Source organism: Coregonus lavaretus (assembly GCF_964263955.1).
Source record: "Coregonus lavaretus genome assembly, chromosome: 37".
Lineage (NCBI taxonomy): Eukaryota > Metazoa > Chordata > Actinopteri > Salmoniformes > Salmonidae > Coregonus > Coregonus lavaretus.
The window spans coordinates 34,320,457-34,341,466 of NC_140024.1; the positions used below are offsets into that span (position 1 = coordinate 34,320,457).

Here is a 21,010-nt window from a genome sequence, read left to right on the forward strand (position 1 = left end):
TTCTGGAGTGGCATAGCCAGTCTTTCTGGAGTGGCCTATCCCTTTTTTGTTGTTATTCTGTCTCTCACTGTTCAAATAAACCTACCATTAAAATTATAGACTGATCATGTCTTTGTCAGTGGGCAAACGTACAAAATCAGCAGGGGATCAAATACTTTTTTTCCCTCACTGTATACAGGTAACGAGTTCAAACAGGTGCAGTTAATACAGGTAATGAGTGGAGAACAGGAGGGCTTCTTAAAGAAAAACTAACAGGTCTGTGAGAGCCGGAATTCTTACTGGTTGGTAGGTGATCAAATACTTATGTCATTCAATAAAATGCAAATTAATTACTTAAAAATCATACAATGTGATTTTCTGGATTATTGTTTTAGATTCCGTCTCTCACAGTTGAAGTGTACATATGATAAAAATTACAGACCTCTACATGCTTTGTAAGTAGGAAACCTTCAAAATCAGCAGTGTATCAAATACTTGTTCTCCCCACTGTATGTGTTTAAAATACTTTGAAGTGCATCACAAATCCGGTTATTCCAGTTATTGAACTACTCCACGCCTCTACCACATAAGTGAATATGAACGAGGCACTTGAAGGAAATGATCAGACGGACAGACAGATAGGCTAGGAGAACGCCATCATGGACCTTGGTAGGCTGCTCCTGCTGGTACTCAGCAGTGCCGTCTGCCACAGCACCGATTCAACGTACTATGGTGGGACTATGCGCTGTACAGTGCCGGGATACATTCCCCCGGACTCGAAATGGACAGGGGAGGTAGGTTCCTACGAGTGCATAACTTGATTTGCAATAAATAGTAAATAAATAGTCTACAAAGTATATGCCAAACCTGCCAGTGCCTTTACTACTGTAACACTCATAACCAGTGGTGGGAAAAGTACCCAATTGTCATACTTGAGTAAAATTAAACATAGAAAATGACTCAAGTGAAGTCATACAGTAAAATACTACTAGAGTAAAAGTCATACAATTATTACTTTTAAATGTACTTAAGTATCAAAAGTAAGTGTACTTGCTATAATATAGGATACTTAAGTATCAAAAGTAAAAGTAAATGCTATAAATCATTTCAAATTCCTTTTCAAACCAGACAGCACGAATTTTATTTTTTATTTTTTATGTATGGATAGCCAGAGGCATACTCCAACACTCAGACATAATTCACAAACGAAGCATTTGCGTTTAGTGAGTCCTACAGATCCGAGGCAATAGTGATGACCGCTTGTTCCAGAACCGAACATTTTCCTGTCCTGCTAAGCATTCGAAATGAGTACTTTTGGGTGTCAAGGGAAATGTGGGTAAAAAAATACATATTTTCTTTACAGGTACGGGGGGGACATGACCCACCCACATTCTGAAATTGAATTTTTTTCCCCCCCTAGTTTTATCATTGCACCGTTATACAAAAAGCTGCATCAGTGTGTTTTAGTACCATGCAGACACCTCAGAGCGGTCGGGTATGTTGTTTGGCGGTTTCAACTGGCTGGATTTAAGATCCGTGCGGACACCGCAGATCGTGCGGACAGGCTGTGGCTGCAGTCCAAACTCAAAGTTGACAGCGCTTGGCCCCAAACCCTCAGCCCTTGAATGACGTTTTCACATCCGAGTGTACCTTAAATGTCCCTTGCCCAAGCGAGGGAGAGTGATGATCGGAGAGGCAAACTTGGTGGAAATCTATAAATTGATCTTAAAAGCAACCAACCTAAAGCTATTAATGTACATAGGCAGCACTCCTTTCAGGTAGCTAGCTACAGTTACCCATAGCTGGCTAGCTAGTTTTCGTTTGGTCATTTATTCCAATACAATTAAGAATTCCAAAAAATATGTTTATGAATCTAGCTATGTTTTAAAGGCTCCTCACTTCAAGACTAAGGCAATTTGCCACAGCTAAAATCAATGTCTTCTATATATATATATATATATATATATATATATATATGTATATATTTTTAGCACGCTTGCTTCATAATTTTGTCTGACATGCCGAAAATGCAGCATTGTTGATTACATTTGACACTTGGCGGCCACCAGAGTTTGACACATGACTACAGTTTGCATTGAATTGTGGGTCATATCATCCCCACAACTAATCAAAGTGCTTCATTCGCTCCCTCGAGCTAAATCGAGGGTCGAGGGGGCAATGTTTGTGAATTGAACCTCCACTTAAGATGGCAATCAAACTGCATCCGGTTTCGACCGGGATTCCCCTGGAAAGAGGCTAGCGCGAAGGCTGAGGGGGTAAAAATAATGTGTTTGGACTGCAGCCTGTTAGAAGCCAAAGTTTATGAACCGGCACGGAGAGATGAACAGAGGTAGCTGCTGTCTGTGTTGCGCTTTTTCTCCGAGTTGTTAAAGCACTTTTTTTTTTTTACATAGTCCCCCCATTTTAAGGGGAGCAAAAGTATTGGGACAAATTCATTTGTATGTGTATAAAAGTATTAAAAAGTTAAGTATTTGGTCCCACATTCATAGCATCCAATGACTACATCAAGCTTGTGACTCTACACATTTGTTGGATGCATTTGCTGTTTGTTTTGGTTGTGTTTCACATCATTTTGTGGCTAATAGAAATGAATGGTAAATAATGTATTGTGTCATTTTGGAGTCACTTTTATTGTGAATAAAATATGTTTTTAAACACTTCTACATTATGTGCATGCTACCATGATTATGGATAATCCTGAATGAATCCTGAATAGTGATGAGTGAGAAAATTAGACACAAATATCATACCCCCAAGACATGCTGTCCTCTCACAATTACAATAACAGGGGAGGTTAGCATTTTGATATTTGTGCTTCTATAACTTTCTCACTCAAGCTGACAGTCTGCACTTTAATCTAAAAAATATTTGTACTTAGTTACTTTACACCACTGCTCATAACTAATTTCACATGGTAAATGTACAATTTCTGGAGGCAAAAGAAACACACACACAATGCATTAAAATGGTTGAAATGATGTAGCCTAATTAATAACTTTTGAGGAATATTTTTATTTTTTTACATGGAAATTAAAATGAATGTCAGTAGAACATGTGATCACACAGGTTTGGCATGCACTTCCAATAAAACATCATCTATAAACCAGCTCTGATTCTGAAAGCCACGTGTTCATCCATGCCTTTTCTTTAGCAACTGTTAAAGAAAACTGTTCAGACATGTAGAACAGATGTCTGACCAATCTTCATTGATTGGTGGAGTATCAGGTAAAATATAGACATGGCTAGGGTTGATGACAGTACACTGTAAACCCCAATGTGCTGTCATTACTCAAAACTTGTGAGGAAACTCATTGCACTTAATATGTCTAAGTACAATAAACTTAAAGTGATATAGTCACTGTGACCCTGTAGGGATCCAGATTTTAGTTGTATCAGCTTGAACATTTGGAGTAATGCCCCCACTAAGCCACGTCTCCAATATAATTTCCCATTGTGCCTTGCCTTTTGGAGTGAATTGTCGAGTTACCACCCATTACTGTATTTGTTAGTGACAGAGACATGGTTGTTGAATTTGTTCTTTTTTCAGTCCTGTGACCTTCACCAAGTGAGTTCCTAGGAGAATGTTATCATTTTAATTAACTCCTTATGACAATAAATTACATATCTCATCAGGCCTTATTATGAATCCTAGCTTTACCCTAATACAGTGGCCTGAAACTCATGGTTTACAGGCCACATAAGGCCTGCAAGTACGGTTGCAAAATTCCAGTAACTTTCCCCAAATTCCCAGATTAATATATATATATTTTTTGAGTTTATGTGACTTATCATTTAGTTTTGAGTCAGTACTACTTAAACATTAAGTAAATTATGACTTTTCATTGAGTTCAACTTACTACAAGTATTTGAGTTAAAAATGCCTTGGGATTTACAGTGTAGTTTGTGGTCAATTCCAAGTAATTTCCTGTTAGTAGAATTGCAAATGAAAAATCTTAAATGCAATTCATTAAAAAAATTAACAGCACGCCGAATCAAATCCACATCCAATGAAAGTAAGGAATTGATTTAGCAGCTTTTCAACATAAACTATGTGCTGGAAGAAATTGGGGGAAAGATCGTCAAGTTGATAAATAGCATGAGAAATGGGACAATATTACAGTACATTTACCATCTAATGCACACTTGAGAACCATTCCATAAGATTAATTAATAGATTATATCAAACATGTATTACTTATTCTTTCTATCTCGGTGCAACCATTATTCTTTCTCTCTTGATGCAACCATTATTATTTATATCTTGATGCAACCATTATTATTTATATCTTGGTGCAACCATTATTATTTATATCTTGGTGCAACCATTCTTCTTTCTATCTTGATTCAACCATTATTCTTTCTATCTTGATTCAACCATTATTCTTTCTATCTTGGTGCAACCATTATTATTTCTATCTTGGTGCAACCATTATTCTTTCTAGCTTGACGCAACCATTATTCTTTCTATCTTGATGCAACCATTATTATTTATATCTTGATTCAACCATTATTCTTTATATCTTGATGCAACCATTATTCTTTATATCTTGATGCAACCATTATTATTTATATCTTGATTCAACCATTATTCTTTCTATCTTGATGCAACCATTATTATTTATATCTTGATGCAACCATTATTCTTTCTATCTTGGTGCAACCATTATTATTTATATCTTGATGCAACCATTATTATTTATATCTTGGTGCAACCATTATTATTTATATCTTGGTGCAACCATTATTATTTATATCTTGGTCCAACCATTATTCTTTCTATCTTGGTGCAACCATTATTATTTATATCTTGGTGCAACCATTATTATTTATATCTTGGTGCAACCATTATTCTTTCTATCTTGGTGCAACCATTATTCTTTCTATCTTGATGCAACCATTCTTCTTTATATCTTGATTCAACCGTTTCTAATCATTCTTAATGCAACCTATCTCCCCTATCAGGGCCCTATTTTCAAAAAGCTTCTCAGAGTAGTAGTGCTGATCTAGGATCACGTCCCCCTGTCCATATACTCTTATTCATTATGATCTAAAAGGCGAAACTGATCCTGTATCAGCCTCCTACTCTGAGACTGTCTGTGAATATGGGCCCTGACCTGTGTGCTGGCAGGTACAATTCCACTATCGTGAGAATGGCCGGGACAGGTGTGAACAGCAGTTCTCCTGGGAGTGCACCAGCGGCTCCTGTAATGGCAGTGCAAACCGACAAGGACCTGTCGTGCAAACCAACAAGGACCAGTCAGGCCAAAACCTCTGGTGCCAGTCGGAGGGACTCTTCACTAGGAACTTCACTAGGGACCAGAAAACCCAATCCTACACCCTGAGGTAAGCTTGGATTTTATGTGTGTGGTGGAGGAAGGGGGGGTTAATGTCAGCCTCTGGGTGTTTGGGTGTTAGAGACAGGAAGTAATCTGTTGAATGCTGTTTTGAAGAGTAATAAGCATGTCATCTAGGCGTCTTAACGCCTCACCCCCCGACACACACACAAACCCCCTATAGTTAGTGTTGCTGTGTCTGTCGTGCTCCGATCCCATCAAACAACATTTTGCTGGATTTTTATGTTGGAAAGACATTGCATTGCAATCTGAGCACTGTGGAAATAACAGTTATATTGATGATGTGGATGGAATCGCTAGAAAAGACTGATGAATGATGTCATATTTAATCTAATACTTCAATGCACTGATTCAACCTCTCATTGTAGTGACTCAGGTTGCTGTTGGGGCTCCAATGTCAATGGAAAGACCAACTGGACAATGCACACCGAGGTGGATTTGGGGTTACGGGTTAGCCCGGGGCCGCCAACCCAAAACACACCTCCTGTCACGGCAACTGTCCCAACCCTACGGTAGGACCATGAGGGAAGCAAACTGAATGTATCAAAAATAGTTTCTGCCAAACAACCACCTACTAAACTTAGTGGCATATTTCAAACGGAGCCCTATTAACCCTTTAGAACCAATAGCGGCCGTCTGTCACGCCCTGGCTCTGGGGACACTGTTATGTTGAGCCAGGGTGTGTAATTCTATGTTTGTATTTCTATGTTGGCCTGAGTGACTCCCAATCAGAGGCAACGAGTGTCAGCTGGTTGTCTCTGATTGGGAGCCATATTTAACTGTCTGTCTTTCACTTTGTGTTGGTGGTTTCTTGTTCTTATTTGGTTTGTGTTACACCGTAGACATCACGTTATCGTCTGTTGTTTTGATCGGTTGATCATTCATTAATAAATATGTTCACCTTCAACGCTGCGCATTGGTCTCTCCCTGACGATCGTGACAGAAGAAACCACCAGAACTGGACCAAGCAGCCTAGTGAGGAGCAGAGTGGGTGGACTTGGCAACAGTGGAGGCAGAGCTTCGACTGGGTCAAGCCGAATGAGGAGCTGAATGGCGGAGATTGGAAGCAGAAGAGCGAGAGTTGGGCGAGAATTATCGAGGCCTGGCCCACGGGGAAGAGAGACTCCCAGAACATTTTTAGGGGGGGGGCTCACGACGTCGGACCAGCAGGAGGCCGCGATAGAGCGGCCCAGCGGGTTGCCAGAGGAGGCCGCCAGGTTACGGGGGCCACTGGTCGAAAAGGGGATGGAGGATGTAGAGGCACGGCGAGAGGTACTGGCGTGTGTTGCCAGTCCGGTCCGGCCCGTTCCAGATCCCGGTGTAGGGCCAGTGGTGTGTGTCCCCAGTACGGTCCGGTCCATTCCTGCTCCCCGCACCAAGTCAGTGGTGCGTTTCGTCAGCCCTGTCCGGCCCGGTCCTGCTCTCCGCACCAAGTCTGTGGTGCGCGTCGCCAGCCCAGTCCGGCCCATTCCTGCTCCCCGCACCAAGTCTGTGGTGCGTTTCGTCAGCCCTGTCCGGCCCGTTCCTGCTCTCCGCACCAAGTCTGTGGTGCGCGTCGCCAGCCCAGTCCGGCCCATTCCTGCTCCCCGCACCAAGTCTGTGGTGCGTTTCGTCAGCCCTGTCCGGCCCGTTCCTGCTCTCCGCACCAAGTCTGTGGTGCGCGTCGCCAGCCCAGTCCGGCCCATCCAAGCTCCCCGCACCAAGTCAGTGGTGCGCTTCGTCAGCCCGGTCCGGCCCGCTCCTGCTCCCCGCACCAAGTCAGTGGTGCGTTTCGTCAGCCCGGCTCGGTCCGCTCCTGCTCCCCACACCAAGCCAGTGGTGTGCGTCGTCGGTCCGGCACGGCCCGTGCCTGTTCCGCTGGTGCCTGGTCCGGCACCGGTCAGATGCGTTACGCCGGAGCTAGAGCAATCCGCTCCATCAGTGTGCAGTCCAGCTCCGGCCAGCGGGGCCAGACCGGACCAGGGGTACTTTGGGGGGTTGGAGAGGGAGTGGGGATCAGGCCCGGAGCCGGATCCGCCGCCAAGGCGGAGTGCCCACCCGGTCCCTCCCCTGTGGTATTTAGTTGGCGCGGTCGGAGTCCGCGCCTTTAGGGGGGGGTACTGTCACGCCCTGGCTCTGGGGACACTGTTATGTTGAGCCAGGGTGTGTAATTCTATGTTTGTATTTCTATGTTGGCCTGAGTGACTCCCAATCAGAGGCAACGAGTGTCAGCTGGTTGTCTCTGATTGGGAGCCATATTTAACTGTCTGTCTTTCACTTTGTGTTGGTGGTTTCTTGTTCTTATTTGGTTTGTGTTACACCGTAGACATCACGTTATCGTCTGTTGTTTTGATCGGTTGATCATTCATTAATAAATATGTTCACCTTCAACGCTGCGCATTGGTCTCTCCCTGACGATCGTGACACCGTCTCAGTAATCTACAGCAGCATTCTAGAATTCTATTGTGGTCTAAAAGGTTAAACAATGTATTCAGTTTACTCTACATCTAGATAACAACACAGTCATGTCGCTGCTATCTGTGATTATTATCTACTAATGAAAGTGTTTTGTTTCTCTCTGTGATGTCATGAGTAGAGTTCCTCAGAACTGCTTTTCCAGTCTTCCTCTCTTGGCCTATGACCCGGATGGAGATGACGTGAGGTGCCACTTCCCTGTGAACGTCACACACCGCAACATTACACTTGACAGGGTAAGAAAATAAACAATGTCCCTCCCTGCAGATTGATGTAGATTCAATCAAGCCCGTTTATTAACGGTTTAGTGCATGGGGTATTATCAAGCTAGCTAAAATCATATTGGTTGAAGAATTGTTTACACTTCAAAGGCATGTGAACAATCCCCCCCAATGTTTTTATGAATATCGCTAGCAACAACAGAATAAAAACATTTCTTATTACATACCCACAGTAGAAAAGAGGAGAATATCTTCTTTCTAATGATGTCAACTTTTTCTCAACTCCTAATATTGAGCAAATTACACTCACTGGAGTATCTGACATAGGATTTAAAAAAGCACCCGCCAATAGGGGTGGCTTCATGTGCTCGTGGGAAATGGGAAACTGGGAAGTGGGATGTCGTAAGTCCGACATGAATGTGTTCACGTGCCTTTGAAGGTGGAACAATTCTTCAACCAATAAGATTTTAGCTAGCTTGATAAGCTAACGTTGCTAATAATAAAGTTAGCTAGTTTGCTTAACATTGACGATATGGTCAAACTAGCTACATTATCCTCATTGATAACGTTGGTAATTGTCCAAAAAATGGATTTGTTGTCATCTTTTGGTTGAAAAGGTGAAAGGTCAGAGAACATGGCAACTCGGGTAACAACATTTTCTCCAAGTTTCCCACTTGTAATTCCGACTTGGAGGGTCTTTCAAGTGAAATTGTCCCACTTCCGATAACTCGGATAGCACGTGAACGGGGAATAGGCTACAAGTGCGGCAAGTGCCGCTGGCTGCTGCTAAGCTTTCTTGACGTGGACATAATGTTTTGCCAACACATGGCTAACCTTTGTTTAACCCGATAAACAGCTGCTCTTAGCGAAAATGTGTTTGGAGTTACCTTTCTAGCTAATAGGGCTATGTTAAAGTTTACACTTCCTATTCTAATTATAATGTGGGGAGGTCAAAAATAATGAAAACGATCTACCAAATCGATTCATTTTAAAATGTTGACTACTTCTCCTTGCCATTATCATTTACCTGATGTGAAGAAGAAAAAACGTTTTTTGCTAACGTATGATGTTGGTCCCTGGTTTGCCTGGGAGGGGGACCCTGGGCAAGAACATGTTGAAGATCCCTGGTCTAGTGTGAAAGACCCCTGTTCATTATTATGTATTATATCCCATTCAATCCACTTGAGCACTGATCTAGAATCAGCTTTTCCATTTTAGATCATAATGAATAGGATGACGTGGACAGGGAGAACCTGTTCCTAGATCAGCAGTGTTATGAAGGTGGGGCCCAGGAGTCACTGTATCTTCTGATCCCTCCAGGTCCAGTGTACTCTGCATGCCACAGGCCTGTTGGTTGTAGGGGTGCATGTATTTGAGATCCTGCTGCAGGACCACCCCGCTGTCGATGTCAACATGACGGGATATAAATCAAATTATACCAGGAAGGCCCTGAACGAGTCCTCTGTCAATAACCCAACTCCGACCCCGTTCAGCCGCGTGCCCTTGCAGTTTGCTGTGGAGAGTAAGTAGCATGTATCACTCTCACAGTTGAATGCCTCATTTTGGCATAGTGAACCAACCAATCAATTTTAATTACATTTGATTTCTATAGCGTTTTGTCTAGTCGTATAATATGTATACATCAGTGACGTATAATCATTTGTCAAAAAAAAAGAACAGAATTTGAGTTGCATTTTGGAAAAGTGGCACAGGTTTGAAAATTGAAATCTTAGTTTGTTTATGCAAATCTTGTTTTGTTCACCTGGTGGAATGACAGTAGAGATGATGATGCATTCCAAAATGGCAGCCTACATGGTGTTACTCTCCCTAACTACAATCTACCTCTATTTACTGAGAGCAGCACAAAATGCTATCAATCTAGCAAAGAACAAACACCCTACTGCCCCTGAGAATATAATCCCACAACAATTTAGTCCGAAGTCATTGTCAGTCATTGTTTACAGACATGTATGTCCCTGTGGATCCTCTAAAGGGGCAATCTGGGATTCCAACAACAACAAAGCGGACACCCTGCCACTTTCTTTGGTAAACAGCTGAAGGATGGGGCTGGAGAAATGCAACCACTCTCAAATGTATAGACGGAGCTATGGATACAAGGACTGACCGTCCATGAGATCAAAATGATAGCTATGGATACAAGGACTCGCCATCCATGAGATCCAAATGATAGCTTTAACCATGTTATGAAGCTACACAAACAATAGTGAAACAAGCTTGTATTTTGGGTAGTGATTTATTAAGACAGTTGAACTAAGCTCCTGAGGCATTTATATAAATGATAGTCTTCAAGAATCAATGTCTATGTATCAATAATTGAATAGTCCAATAATGGATGTAGCAATCCCAGATGTAGCAATTGCCCCTTTTAACACACCTACTAGATGTCTAAAACATGTCCTTTCTGTGGGTTTTAGTCCAGCCAACTCTGCCCAACTGTCTCCCTGGCTACATACGACCACAGTTCTTGACTCCGACACCTTCACATGGGGATGTCCATCATGCTGCTGTGGGTCACCTGTACCAGCTCGATGCCCGAGTAAAAACCTCCCATGCCAAGTAAGAGTACCTCTCTCACCTACATCACCTTACTGTCCAAAACTCCATTGACTTCCCCTGTTGTTTTACCTCTGGACTGACTGCAGAGACACCACACCACTTAGCAATGCTAGTTTTTTTTTATTCAATCTGAAACTGAACTTGAAACCAGCTTGAACAGCACATGAAAAACCGGAACATGAATGAGATGAACAGAGTTTGATATGAACAAAATACTCCTTGGCATCCTCACGCTTGTCCAGGGGTTGTAACTTTTCTGTCTTTCTGCTTCCTCTAAGGATATTTGACTTCCAGGTCAGCGGCCCTCCCAACATGACCAAGAAGATCCAGGATGAGGGCTTTGGTGTCACGAGGCTCTTCCTGGGCTGGACCCCACAGGAAAGCCACCTGAAACAAAACATTCCCATCTGTTTCACTGCCGAGACAAATGAGAGGTACGTTAAAGGGACATTTACAGTAGTTGTTGTGGTTGTTGTTGGTGTTGTTCGGTGGTCATTGTTGTTCTTAATTTCAGCCAATCAGAGATGAGATGTGTGGTTGTGGCGGTGGCCAAAGGCCTCGCACTTACAGGTCAGTTGATTTTCACCACCTCCAATAATTGCACTGTTGCTAGATAGACTTCCATGTATGATATAGGGTAAGATCCAATCCTAACATGACGATACACACATAATCCCTCATCTCCTCTGGGTACAGGTGAGGCGAATGTTTCGTGCACAGCGAATAGAATCACCATCGTCGTGAGCAAGGCCTATCTGCCTGAGATGGACATGAAGTGGCTGCGGCTAGCAGACTCATCCTGCTCCCTGACCTCCAACCAAACACACATCATGGGTACCATGTCACTCAACTCCTGTGGCACAAAGATGGAGGTATGAGACACACACATCACATACTTGGAGGCATGCCCTCTCTTTCGCCTCTCTTGTGTTTTGCTTCTTGTCTTCCTAAATCTGGTTTCTCTCTCCTCCTCTATCTAGGATGCAGGTGACTTCATGGTGTTCAAAAACGAAATCAACTCCTTCGACGCGGTCAACGCAACCATCACGCGACATAACCGGATCAACATCGTCTTCTCCTGCCGGTACCCCAAGACTGTCAGCTTTTCCAACTACTACCAGATCCACAGCTCCAACTACATGTTCACCCAGTCCAACTTTGGTAGCTTCGGCTACACATTTGAGGTCTTCAGGGACAGTAAGTTCAGCCAGAAGGTGGATCCCAGTGCTTACCCAGTGAAGGCGAAGCTGATGGACAAGCTATACATGGGCATCCAGGCCCAGTCTGATCTGCCCAAGGTACAGCTGTTGGTGGAGTCTTGCAAAGCCACCCCTGATGACAGCGCCAGCAGCAGTGTCTTCTACGACCTCATCAAAGACGGGTGAGGGGGGGGGGGGGGGGGGGTCGCACAAAAGGGCTGTGGGCTTGAAGCTGTGAAAGAGGAATAGCAGGAACCTGCCCGTCGTACTGTCTTTCTTACATATTGAACCTTTATTTAGGCAGGGCGGAGTACCATTGAGACCAAGGCCTCCTTTACAAGGGAGCCCTGCATGACAAACAATTACACACCCAAGGCAGCATAGGAAGTACACGACATGTTTCCTGGTTTACCAACCCTGTTGCATTATGTGGCTTGAAATGCGAATCTTGTTTTGTTCACACTTTAGAGTAAAAATGATGAGAATGACCGGTTACATTGAACAAAATATAAACGCAATGTTCAATGCAAATCTTATTTTGTTCACCTGCAAGAGTAAAGAATGTGTGAACAACAGGTAACAGTCAACATAATGTCGTATTCCAAAATGGTAAACAATGTTGCTTTGTTTTCCCTAACAATTTGTTTTGTTTTCCACAATTGCTATTCGTCTATCAGCCTATTGACTAAGAGCAACACAACATGCTATTGTCAAGCGCTATTTGTCTATCAGTCCATTGACTAAGAGCAACACAATATGCTATTGTCAAGCGCTATTTGTCTATCAGTCCATTGACTAAGAGCAGCTAAGAGCAGCACAACATGCTATTGTCAAGCGCTATTTGTCTATCAGTCCATTGACAACATGCTATTGTCAAGCTTCAAATGGGACAGAGATTGCGAAACGTAATCATGAATTAATTTGTCTCCATCCTGTCTTAGTAAAATGTTATTTCTTTCTTTCTTTCTTTCTTTTTCAATGAAGGTGTCTAAAGGATGAGACTGTCAAAGTTTATCCCGGTAACCTAACCCAATTCTACTTTGAGGTCCAGGCCTTCAAATTCACTGGGAGCTACGATCAGGTAAAACTTAACATCAAAATGAGTTTACTTAACGGTCTTTCTTTCTTAGTTATATTTACTCACTTTATTAGAGTATAATCATGTTGCATCAATATGGAATTTACCTGAAGTCATCAAAATGTACAGATTTTGTCTTATTTAGACCCAGATTTCAACCTGTGATAAATGTGTATTTCACATTATTTCAATGAAATATCAATCCAAATGGTTGATTGTGGATGTTGATGCAGTATTAGGAAAATCTTCTTGGATGGTTCATCTCCCTTTCACATCCCATGACCCTCCTTTAGGTGTACCTCACCTGTACCGTCATCCTGTGTGAGCTGGGAAACCCCAACTCTAGGTGTGCCCAGGGCTGCCTGAACAAAGGCTTGCAGAGGCGCAGGCGAGAGCTCCCCAACGGAGAGACAGACAGGCACTACATAACCCAGGGTCCTTTCCTTGTGGTCAGAGAGGCCCAGCCCGGTGCAGACCAGAAGACCGGTGCAGTCGAGGAGACGGGTGCAGGCGAAAAGACCCGTGCAGGTAATTACCCCGCTCTTAGGGATGGAACAACATCTACAGAATTGGTACCTGGAGGAAAACGGGGACGGGTCATGCTTTTTCAATTTCAGTCACAGAGGGTTTAGTATTTTTTGACATCTAGTCCCGGGGAGGGTCATGTAATTTATGAAATGTAAATATTTCTCAGTGTTTTAGAATTAGTTGCTTATTAGGCTCTATATCGATGTGTTCCCGACGCCGCCCCTCATCTCTGACTCTCCGCTGGGCGCGCAATATCAAGTGAGCCTATAGGCTATTTAGCGTGGTCTCAATCATATGATCCATAGCCTGTAGGCTACGAAGTGCATGCTCAGAGAAGCACAGAACAAAGTTATATTTCTCAGATAGCTGCTGGGATGGTGTAAATAAAACTAGGCTGAATTACACTCTGCAATGGATATTCCAACCCTGAGCCCTGGACCTGCTCTGCTCTTGCCGATCAAATAACGTTTTTGTGTGCTGCCTGACCAATGGCTGTGCTGTGTAGGCCTATGGTGGCAGTTCAGGAGGAGAGTCAAAGGCTTCCTCTGAAATGTTTTTTTTTCATTAGGCCTAGTCCAAAAAATTTACTATTTTGCGCTCAGATTAGCCTATAGCCTATGTTCTGTTCAGCTTGAGAATGAGAGCGTGAAGGTGAGAAGGAGGACCAGAGGTCAACTCTGATAGCTTGCTACCACTATAATTGATTTGATTAAAAACAATATGTTTCTTGCCCATGATGTATTTATCAGAGTTATTGACCTCACAATAAGCCAGATTCGAGTAACTTGCATTGTTGTGCTAGAAACTAGAAGCACAATCAATCGGAAATGAACAGCTCATCGTGCTGAAATTAGGCAAATTCCATTAGGCATAATTCATTTCAACTGTCTTCATTTTAATTAGACTTTACTAACAACAAGAGGGCTTTGTGTTGGAGCCTATTTCCTCCTATTGAAGAAATAAGAGGTAGGCCTACCTGTTTGACAGATGAAATTAGGCCATAGGCTGCTAAATCCATAGATGTGTCGGCCAATTCCTCCACCCACCATGCACTCTTTAAATAGCCTACCTCTGTGTCAGGGAAGGGCTGTTAAGTTAAAACCAAGACTTGAATTGAGGGTGTATGAGAGGGTATGCCATAGGCCTACCTTTTATTAAAGAAAATAGCAAAAATTCATAGGCCTACCCTTTGTTAGCTTAAGATTTTGAAGAAAATAAAACGGATCCGATTATCTAAAAGTGCTCTATAACAGCGCTTTGGTCCGTGATGCTATACTCTAGAAACAAGCTGTAAAATACCCGGGAAAGACGCGACTCCGGTGCATATGTGGATATCATTGTTTAGTTTCTTTGATATTCAGAGGCGGAGCTACAACCAAGGAGACCAAAAATGGACTTTGCTTGGAAAGTAATCTAATTCTGTCACTATCAATTGATTAAGCTATTCACTTTCTGTACAACAGAAGATGTTTAAACCCAGACAGCTTTTAGGGAAACACTTGTGACCTTCTCTCGTTGGATTAAGCCACGGAAGAAGAGTAGTTAGCAGTTAAAGCTTACATCTTTCTGCGTCGTTAGGCCTACTCTGTCCAAGGACAATGCTCAGATTCCTAATGACGTCTCAGATGTAATTATTTGCAAACAGAAACAGTTTTGTTGCAAACAAGACACACTGATTTGGCATTGGAGAAATATGATAAGATGAACAAATATGCATATCTATCTGTCTATTCTTAGCTGTAATTTGGGTCATTTGTGTGGTATTAAAAAATATTATACTAATATGTAAAATTATGTAGAATTGCATGACATTTTTATAAAAGGCTATTTATTCTCGGACCTGCACATAAGATGATAGATTCATGGATTGCTTTTACTGTAAAGGGGATGTTTCCACTCCTACTCTTGTCCACGGTGGTCTGTGAACCCACAACCTTCTGGCCCGCAGACCTGTGCGCCATCAAAATTCCTGCGTTGCCAAATAATGCATACAGGACAAAGAACAGTTTCTACATTTGCATATCTACGGCTCTGCTCTGTCCAGGAAGTGAGAGTAAACGTTAGATATGTTCTCTGCTTTTCCACTTTGTTTTAATTATTATTTTGGGTATAAGGGAGGGTCACTTTATTTTTTTATTTTTTTTAACCGTTCAGGGAGGGTTTGGTAAAATACTGTATATTTTGCTGAAGGGAGGGCCATCCATTTTCATTTCTGAGTGGTCCGATTTCCTCCATGTAACCGTTATTATAAATAACGTTCACTCCTTTAGTAAAGGGTTAATTCATATCAGGATTAGACCAGAGAAACACCAGTATGTCCCAGACAATTATGTTGAAGCATTTAGGATTAGGTTATATGGTCAACCAGACCTAAAACATAACCCTAAACATGCTGACTGGATGGACTGTGTCCCAATACTTTTTCATGACTGCCTTTCCTTTGCCTGCCTTTTCCTAAACGAACAGATCCAAACTCCATTCCTCTGATGTCATTATGTTGTTTTTGCTGTTGATTGCAGCTCCTGTTGTAGACGCGGAAGCTCCATATTTTCTCAGATCGGACATGGGAACCATAGTCTTCGCCGGGTTGTTCATCATGACCTTGATGCTGCTGGGTGTGGTCGTGGTCTATTTGTTGAAGAAGAGGGGGGCTGAAGAACGCAAGGCTCTCATTGCATTTGATTAGAGAAGTGGAACTGGATTTGTGCCTGACCAGGATCATGTGACTGACCATACTTCTGGTTTACCCAAAGTAAAGCACGTCTTTCTTTTTTTTCAATCAAATTTGTATTTACTTTTAACAACAAATTAACACTAGTTTACATACTGAATACGGTAACATGAACTACACAAATGAACACTAGTTTACATACTGAATACGGTAACATGAACTACACAAATTAACACTAGTTTACATACTGAATACGGTAACATTAACTACACACATGAACACTAGTTTACATACTGAATACGGTAACATTAACTACACACATTAACACTAGTTTACATACTGAATATGGTAACATGAACTACACACATTAACACTAGTTTACATACTGAATACGGTAACATTAACTACACACATTAACACTAGTTTACATACTGAATATGGTAACATGAACTACACACATTAACACTAGTTTACATACTGAATACGGTAACATTAACACTAGTTTACATACTGAATACGGTAACATTAACACTAGTTTACATACTGAATACGGTAACATTAACACTAGTTTACATACTGAATACGGTAACATTAACACTAGTTTACATACTGAATACGGTAACATTAATACTAGTTTACATACTGAATACGGTAACATTAACACTAGTTTACATACTGAATACGGTAACATTAACACTAGTTTACATACTGAATACGGTAACATTAACACTAGTTTACATACTGAATACGGTAACATTAACACTAGTTTACATACTGAATACGGTAACATTAACTACACAAATGTAGTTAGTTCATTCTCATTCCCTTTTCTGTGAGATTCACTTTTATAACATTCTTCTTTTTTTATTTTTCAAAACAATTTCAACATGCTAGACATCTAGTTTTTTTTAGAGGTTGGATCAACTCCTGAATCAAGAAAATGGAAAAAAATAATGATAATGACAATCCTGTTATGCAAATAAGTCTGTATTGATTAAATACATTTTAGGCAAAAGTCCTGTCTTACTATTCTCTGCCTCAACACTCACCACTCATTCAAACATTATTAACTCCTTTAAAAGGGGCAATTATTTTGTTACTAATAAATTAATGATATGTACCCATTGATTCTTGAAGAATATTTATAAATGCCTCATGAGCTTAGTTCAAGTGTCGTACCCCGTCAGAACCCAAAATATAAGCTTGTTTTACTTCAATGTTTGTAAACAAAGTAAAGGTAAACAAACTATATAGCCTCCAAACATGTTTCTTAGCTATGGATCCTTGCAGCTATAGTGCCGTATATGAATTTGAGGGTGGTTACATTTCTCCAGCCCCGTCCCTCAGCTTTTTACCGAAACAGGGGCAGGGTGCCTGGTCTTCTCCATTTAGCATGTTTAACTATGTAGAACCACCTCTTCTGTCGAAGCTTTGCCTGGTCTTCCCTATTTAGCATGTTTAACTATGCAGAACCACCTCTTCTGTCGAAGCTTTGCCTGGTCTTCTCCATTTAGCATGTTTAACTATGCAGAACCACCTCTTCTGTCGAAGCTTTGCCTGGTCTTCTCCATTTAGCATGTTTAACTATGCAGAACCACCTCTTCTGTCAAAGCTTTGCCTGGTCTTCCCTATTAAGCATGTTTAACTATGCAGAACCACCTCTTCTGTCGAAGCTTTGCCTGGTCTTCTCCATTTAGCATGTTTAACTATGCAGAACCACCTCTTCTGTCGAAGCTTTGCCTGGTCTTCCCTATTTAGCATGTTTAACTATGCAGAACCACCTCTTCTGTCGAAGCTTTGCCTGGTCTTCTCCATTTAGCATGTTTAACTATGCAGAACCACCTCTTCTGTTGAAGCTTTGCCTGGTCTTCTCCATTTAGCATGTTTAACTATGCAGAACCACCTCTTCTGTCGAAGCTTTGCCTGGTCTTCTCCATTTAGCATGTTTAACTATGCAGAACCACCTCTTCTGTCGAAGCTTTGCCTGGTCTTCTCCATTTAGCATGTTTAACTATGCAGAACCACCTCTTCTGTTGAAGCTTTGCCTGGTCTTCTCCATTTAGCATGTTTAACTATGCAGAACCACCTCTTCTGTCTAAGCTTTGCCTGGTCTTCTCCATTTAGCATGTTTAACTATGCAGAACCACCTCTTCTGTCGAAGCTTTGCCTGGTCTTCCCTATTTAGCATGTTTAACTATGCAGAACCACCTCTTCTGTCGAAGCTTTGCCTGGTCTTCTCCATTTAGCATGTTTAACTATGCAGAACCACCTCTTCTGTCGAAGCTTTGCCTGGTCTTCTCCATTTAGCATGTTTAACTATGCAGAACCACCTCTTCTGTCTAAGCTTTGCCTGGTCTTCTCCATTTAGCATGTTTAACTATGCAGAACCACCTCTTCTGTCGAAGCTTTGCCTGGTCTTCCCTATTTAGCATGTTTAACTATGCAGAACCACCTCTTCTGTCGAAGCTTTGCCTGGTCTTCTCCATTTAGCATGTTTAACTATGCAGAACCACCTCTTCTGTCAAAGCTTTGCCTGGTCTTCCCTATTTAGCATGTTTAACTATGCAGAACCACCTCTTCTGTCGAAGCTTTGCCTGGTCTTCTCCATTTAGCATGTTTAACTATGCAGAACCACCTCTTCTGTCGAAGCTTTGCCTGGTCTTCTCCATTTAGCATGTTTAAATATGCAGAACCACCTCTTCTGTCGAAGCTTTGCCTGGTCTTCTCCATTTAGCATGTTTAACTATGCAGAACCACCTCTTCTACCTGTTCTAGATAGATGCACATATGTCAATATCATATACTGAATATGTCATCAGACATCAACACCTATTAAGCTCTTGTTTACAATTGACAGATAGGAAAATTAGGGAATGACTTGTATATAATCATCATTATTGTAATGGCAGGTTTAATAACCCTCAGTTACCAGGCTGTTAGTGTAATTATAGAGAAGTGATCTACCCTTTATGAGCGTTTGGCCCACACTGAATGAGTTCCATTTCGAGAGCTTGGTTCAATCTGCATTATTGTCAAAATTGAGTTATTGACATAGCCTTGTTCTGTTCAATGTCCTCCACCTATATATTACTTGAAATACCCCAATTCATGTTAAGTTCAAAAGAATACAATTAAAAAAAAACTGCTGACACCATTCAAACCAATGAGGAAAATGTAAAGCCAATAATCTCCATATTTTTTGCAGATAGAACCTTAGAGTCCAAAGCTCTCAAATTGTTTGTTTATGTCATGACCTCTACTACCTGCCGCTCTCACCATTGGTTTGTTTCTGAGTCTGCTACAGTGGTGTGAAGTGCTTAAGTAAAAATACTTTAAAGTACAACTTAAGTCGTTTTTTGGGGGTATCTGCACTTTACTTAACTATTTATATTTTTGTCTACGTTTACTTTAACCCCACTACATTCTTAAAGAAAACAATGTACTTTCTACTCCATACATTTTCCCTGACACCCAAAATACTTGTTACATTTTGAATGCTTAGCAGGACAGGAAAATTGTCAAATTCACAAACTTATCAAGAGAACATCCCTGGTCATCCCTACTGCCTCTGATCTGGCGGACTCACTAAACACAATTACTTTGTTTGTAAATTATGTCTGAATGTTGGAGTGTGATTCTGGCTATCAGTAAATTTAAAAAATAAGACAATTGTGCCATCTGGTTTGCTTAATATAAGGAATTTGAAATGATTTATACTTTTACTTTTGATACTTACGTATATTTTAGCAATTACATTTACTTTTGATACTTAAGTATATTTAAAACCAAATACTTTTAGACTTTTACTCAAGTTGTATTTTGCTGGGTGACTTTCACAATTTCTATTAAGGTATCTATACTTTGACTCAAGTATGACTTTTGGGTACTTTTTCCACCACTGGTCTGCTAATACTGTAAATACTATCATTCAAATGACTGTGTTAAAAGTGCCACTGGAATAAACACTAATTCACCAAAACTTTTACAAAAATAGAAACATGGATACATAGTTAGGCTACACCCGCAGTAATGTGAGCACTTGAGTGGGGAGTTTTGAGGGTAGAATAGCTCTGAAGAGGAGATTCACCCTTCACTCAAGAGGATGGACCATCGTAGGAGGACAACATGCAGGCAAATAAGAAAAGGACAGCATATCGGACTTTAAATGCTTCTACTTTAGTGTTGAAAGTAACAGTGCCTTCAGAAAGTATTCATACCCCTTTGCCTTATTCCACATCTTGTTGTGTTACAGCCTGAATTCAAAATGGATTCCATAGATTTCTCTCTCACCCATCTACATGCAATAATCCCATAATGACAAAGTGAAAACATGTTTTTAGAGAGTTGAGAAAATTTGTATAAAATGAAATACAGATATCTCATTTACATAAGTATTCACACCCCTGAGTCAATACATGTTAGAATTACCTTTGGCTGCAATTACAGTTGTGAGTCTTTCTGGGTAAGTCTCTTAAAAGAGCTTTGCACACCTGGATTGTACAATATTTGCACATTATTCTTTTTAAAAATTCTTCAAGCTCTGTCAAGTTGGATATTGATCATTGCTAGACAGCCATTTTTCAAGTTTTGCCATAGATTTTCAAGCCACTTTAAGTCAAAACTGTCCCTAGGCCACTCAGGAACATTGAAGATCGTCTTGGTAAGCAACTCCAGTGTATATTTGGCCTTGTGTTTTAGGTTATTTTCCTGCTGAAAGGTGAATTTGTCTCCCAGTGTCTGGTGGAAAGAAGACTGAAACAGGTTTTCCACTAGGATTTTGCATGTGCTTAGCTCTATTCTATTTATTTTTATCCTACAAATCTCCCTAGTCCTTGACAATGACAAGCATACCCATAACATGATGCAACCACCACCAAGCTTGAAAATATGAAGAGTGGTACTCAGTAATGTGTGTTGGATTTGACCCA

At 41.3% G+C, this 21,010-nt stretch overlaps 1 protein-coding gene across 1 annotated transcript; it reads left to right on the forward strand.

Moving 5' to 3' along the window:
* The first annotated feature begins 563 nt into the window (after positions 1–563).
* On the forward strand, positions 564–17,093 carry LOC311111876 (uncharacterized protein). Its single transcript, XM_084154787.1, has 13 exons — positions 564–773; positions 5,129–5,343; positions 5,723–5,866; positions 7,930–8,044; positions 9,350–9,551; positions 10,465–10,606; positions 10,885–11,040; positions 11,121–11,176; positions 11,303–11,478; positions 11,587–11,987; positions 12,790–12,886; positions 13,177–13,411; positions 15,931–17,093. The coding sequence occupies exons 1-13, from the start codon at positions 639–641 to the stop codon at positions 16,095–16,097; spliced, it is 2,241 nt and encodes a 746-aa protein (XP_084010913.1). The 5' UTR covers positions 564–638; the 3' UTR covers positions 16,098–17,093.
* The last annotated feature ends 3,917 nt before the right edge of the window (positions 17,094–21,010 follow it).

What these genes read in the sequence shown, in the direction of transcription:
- LOC311111876 (XM_084154787.1), top strand. Translation starts at nt 639, where the DNA reads ATGGACCTTGGTAGGCTGCTCCTGCTGGTACTCAGCAGTGCCGTCTGC. An exon ending in GCAACATTACACTTGACAGG is followed by an intron (nt 8,045 to 9,349) that starts GTAAGAAAATAA and finishes TGATCCCTCCAG; the next exon opens with GTCCAGTGTACTCTGCATGC. An exon ending in TACGACCTCATCAAAGACGG is followed by an intron (nt 11,988 to 12,789) that starts GTGAGGGGGGGG and finishes TTTTCAATGAAG; the next exon opens with GTGTCTAAAGGATGAGACTG.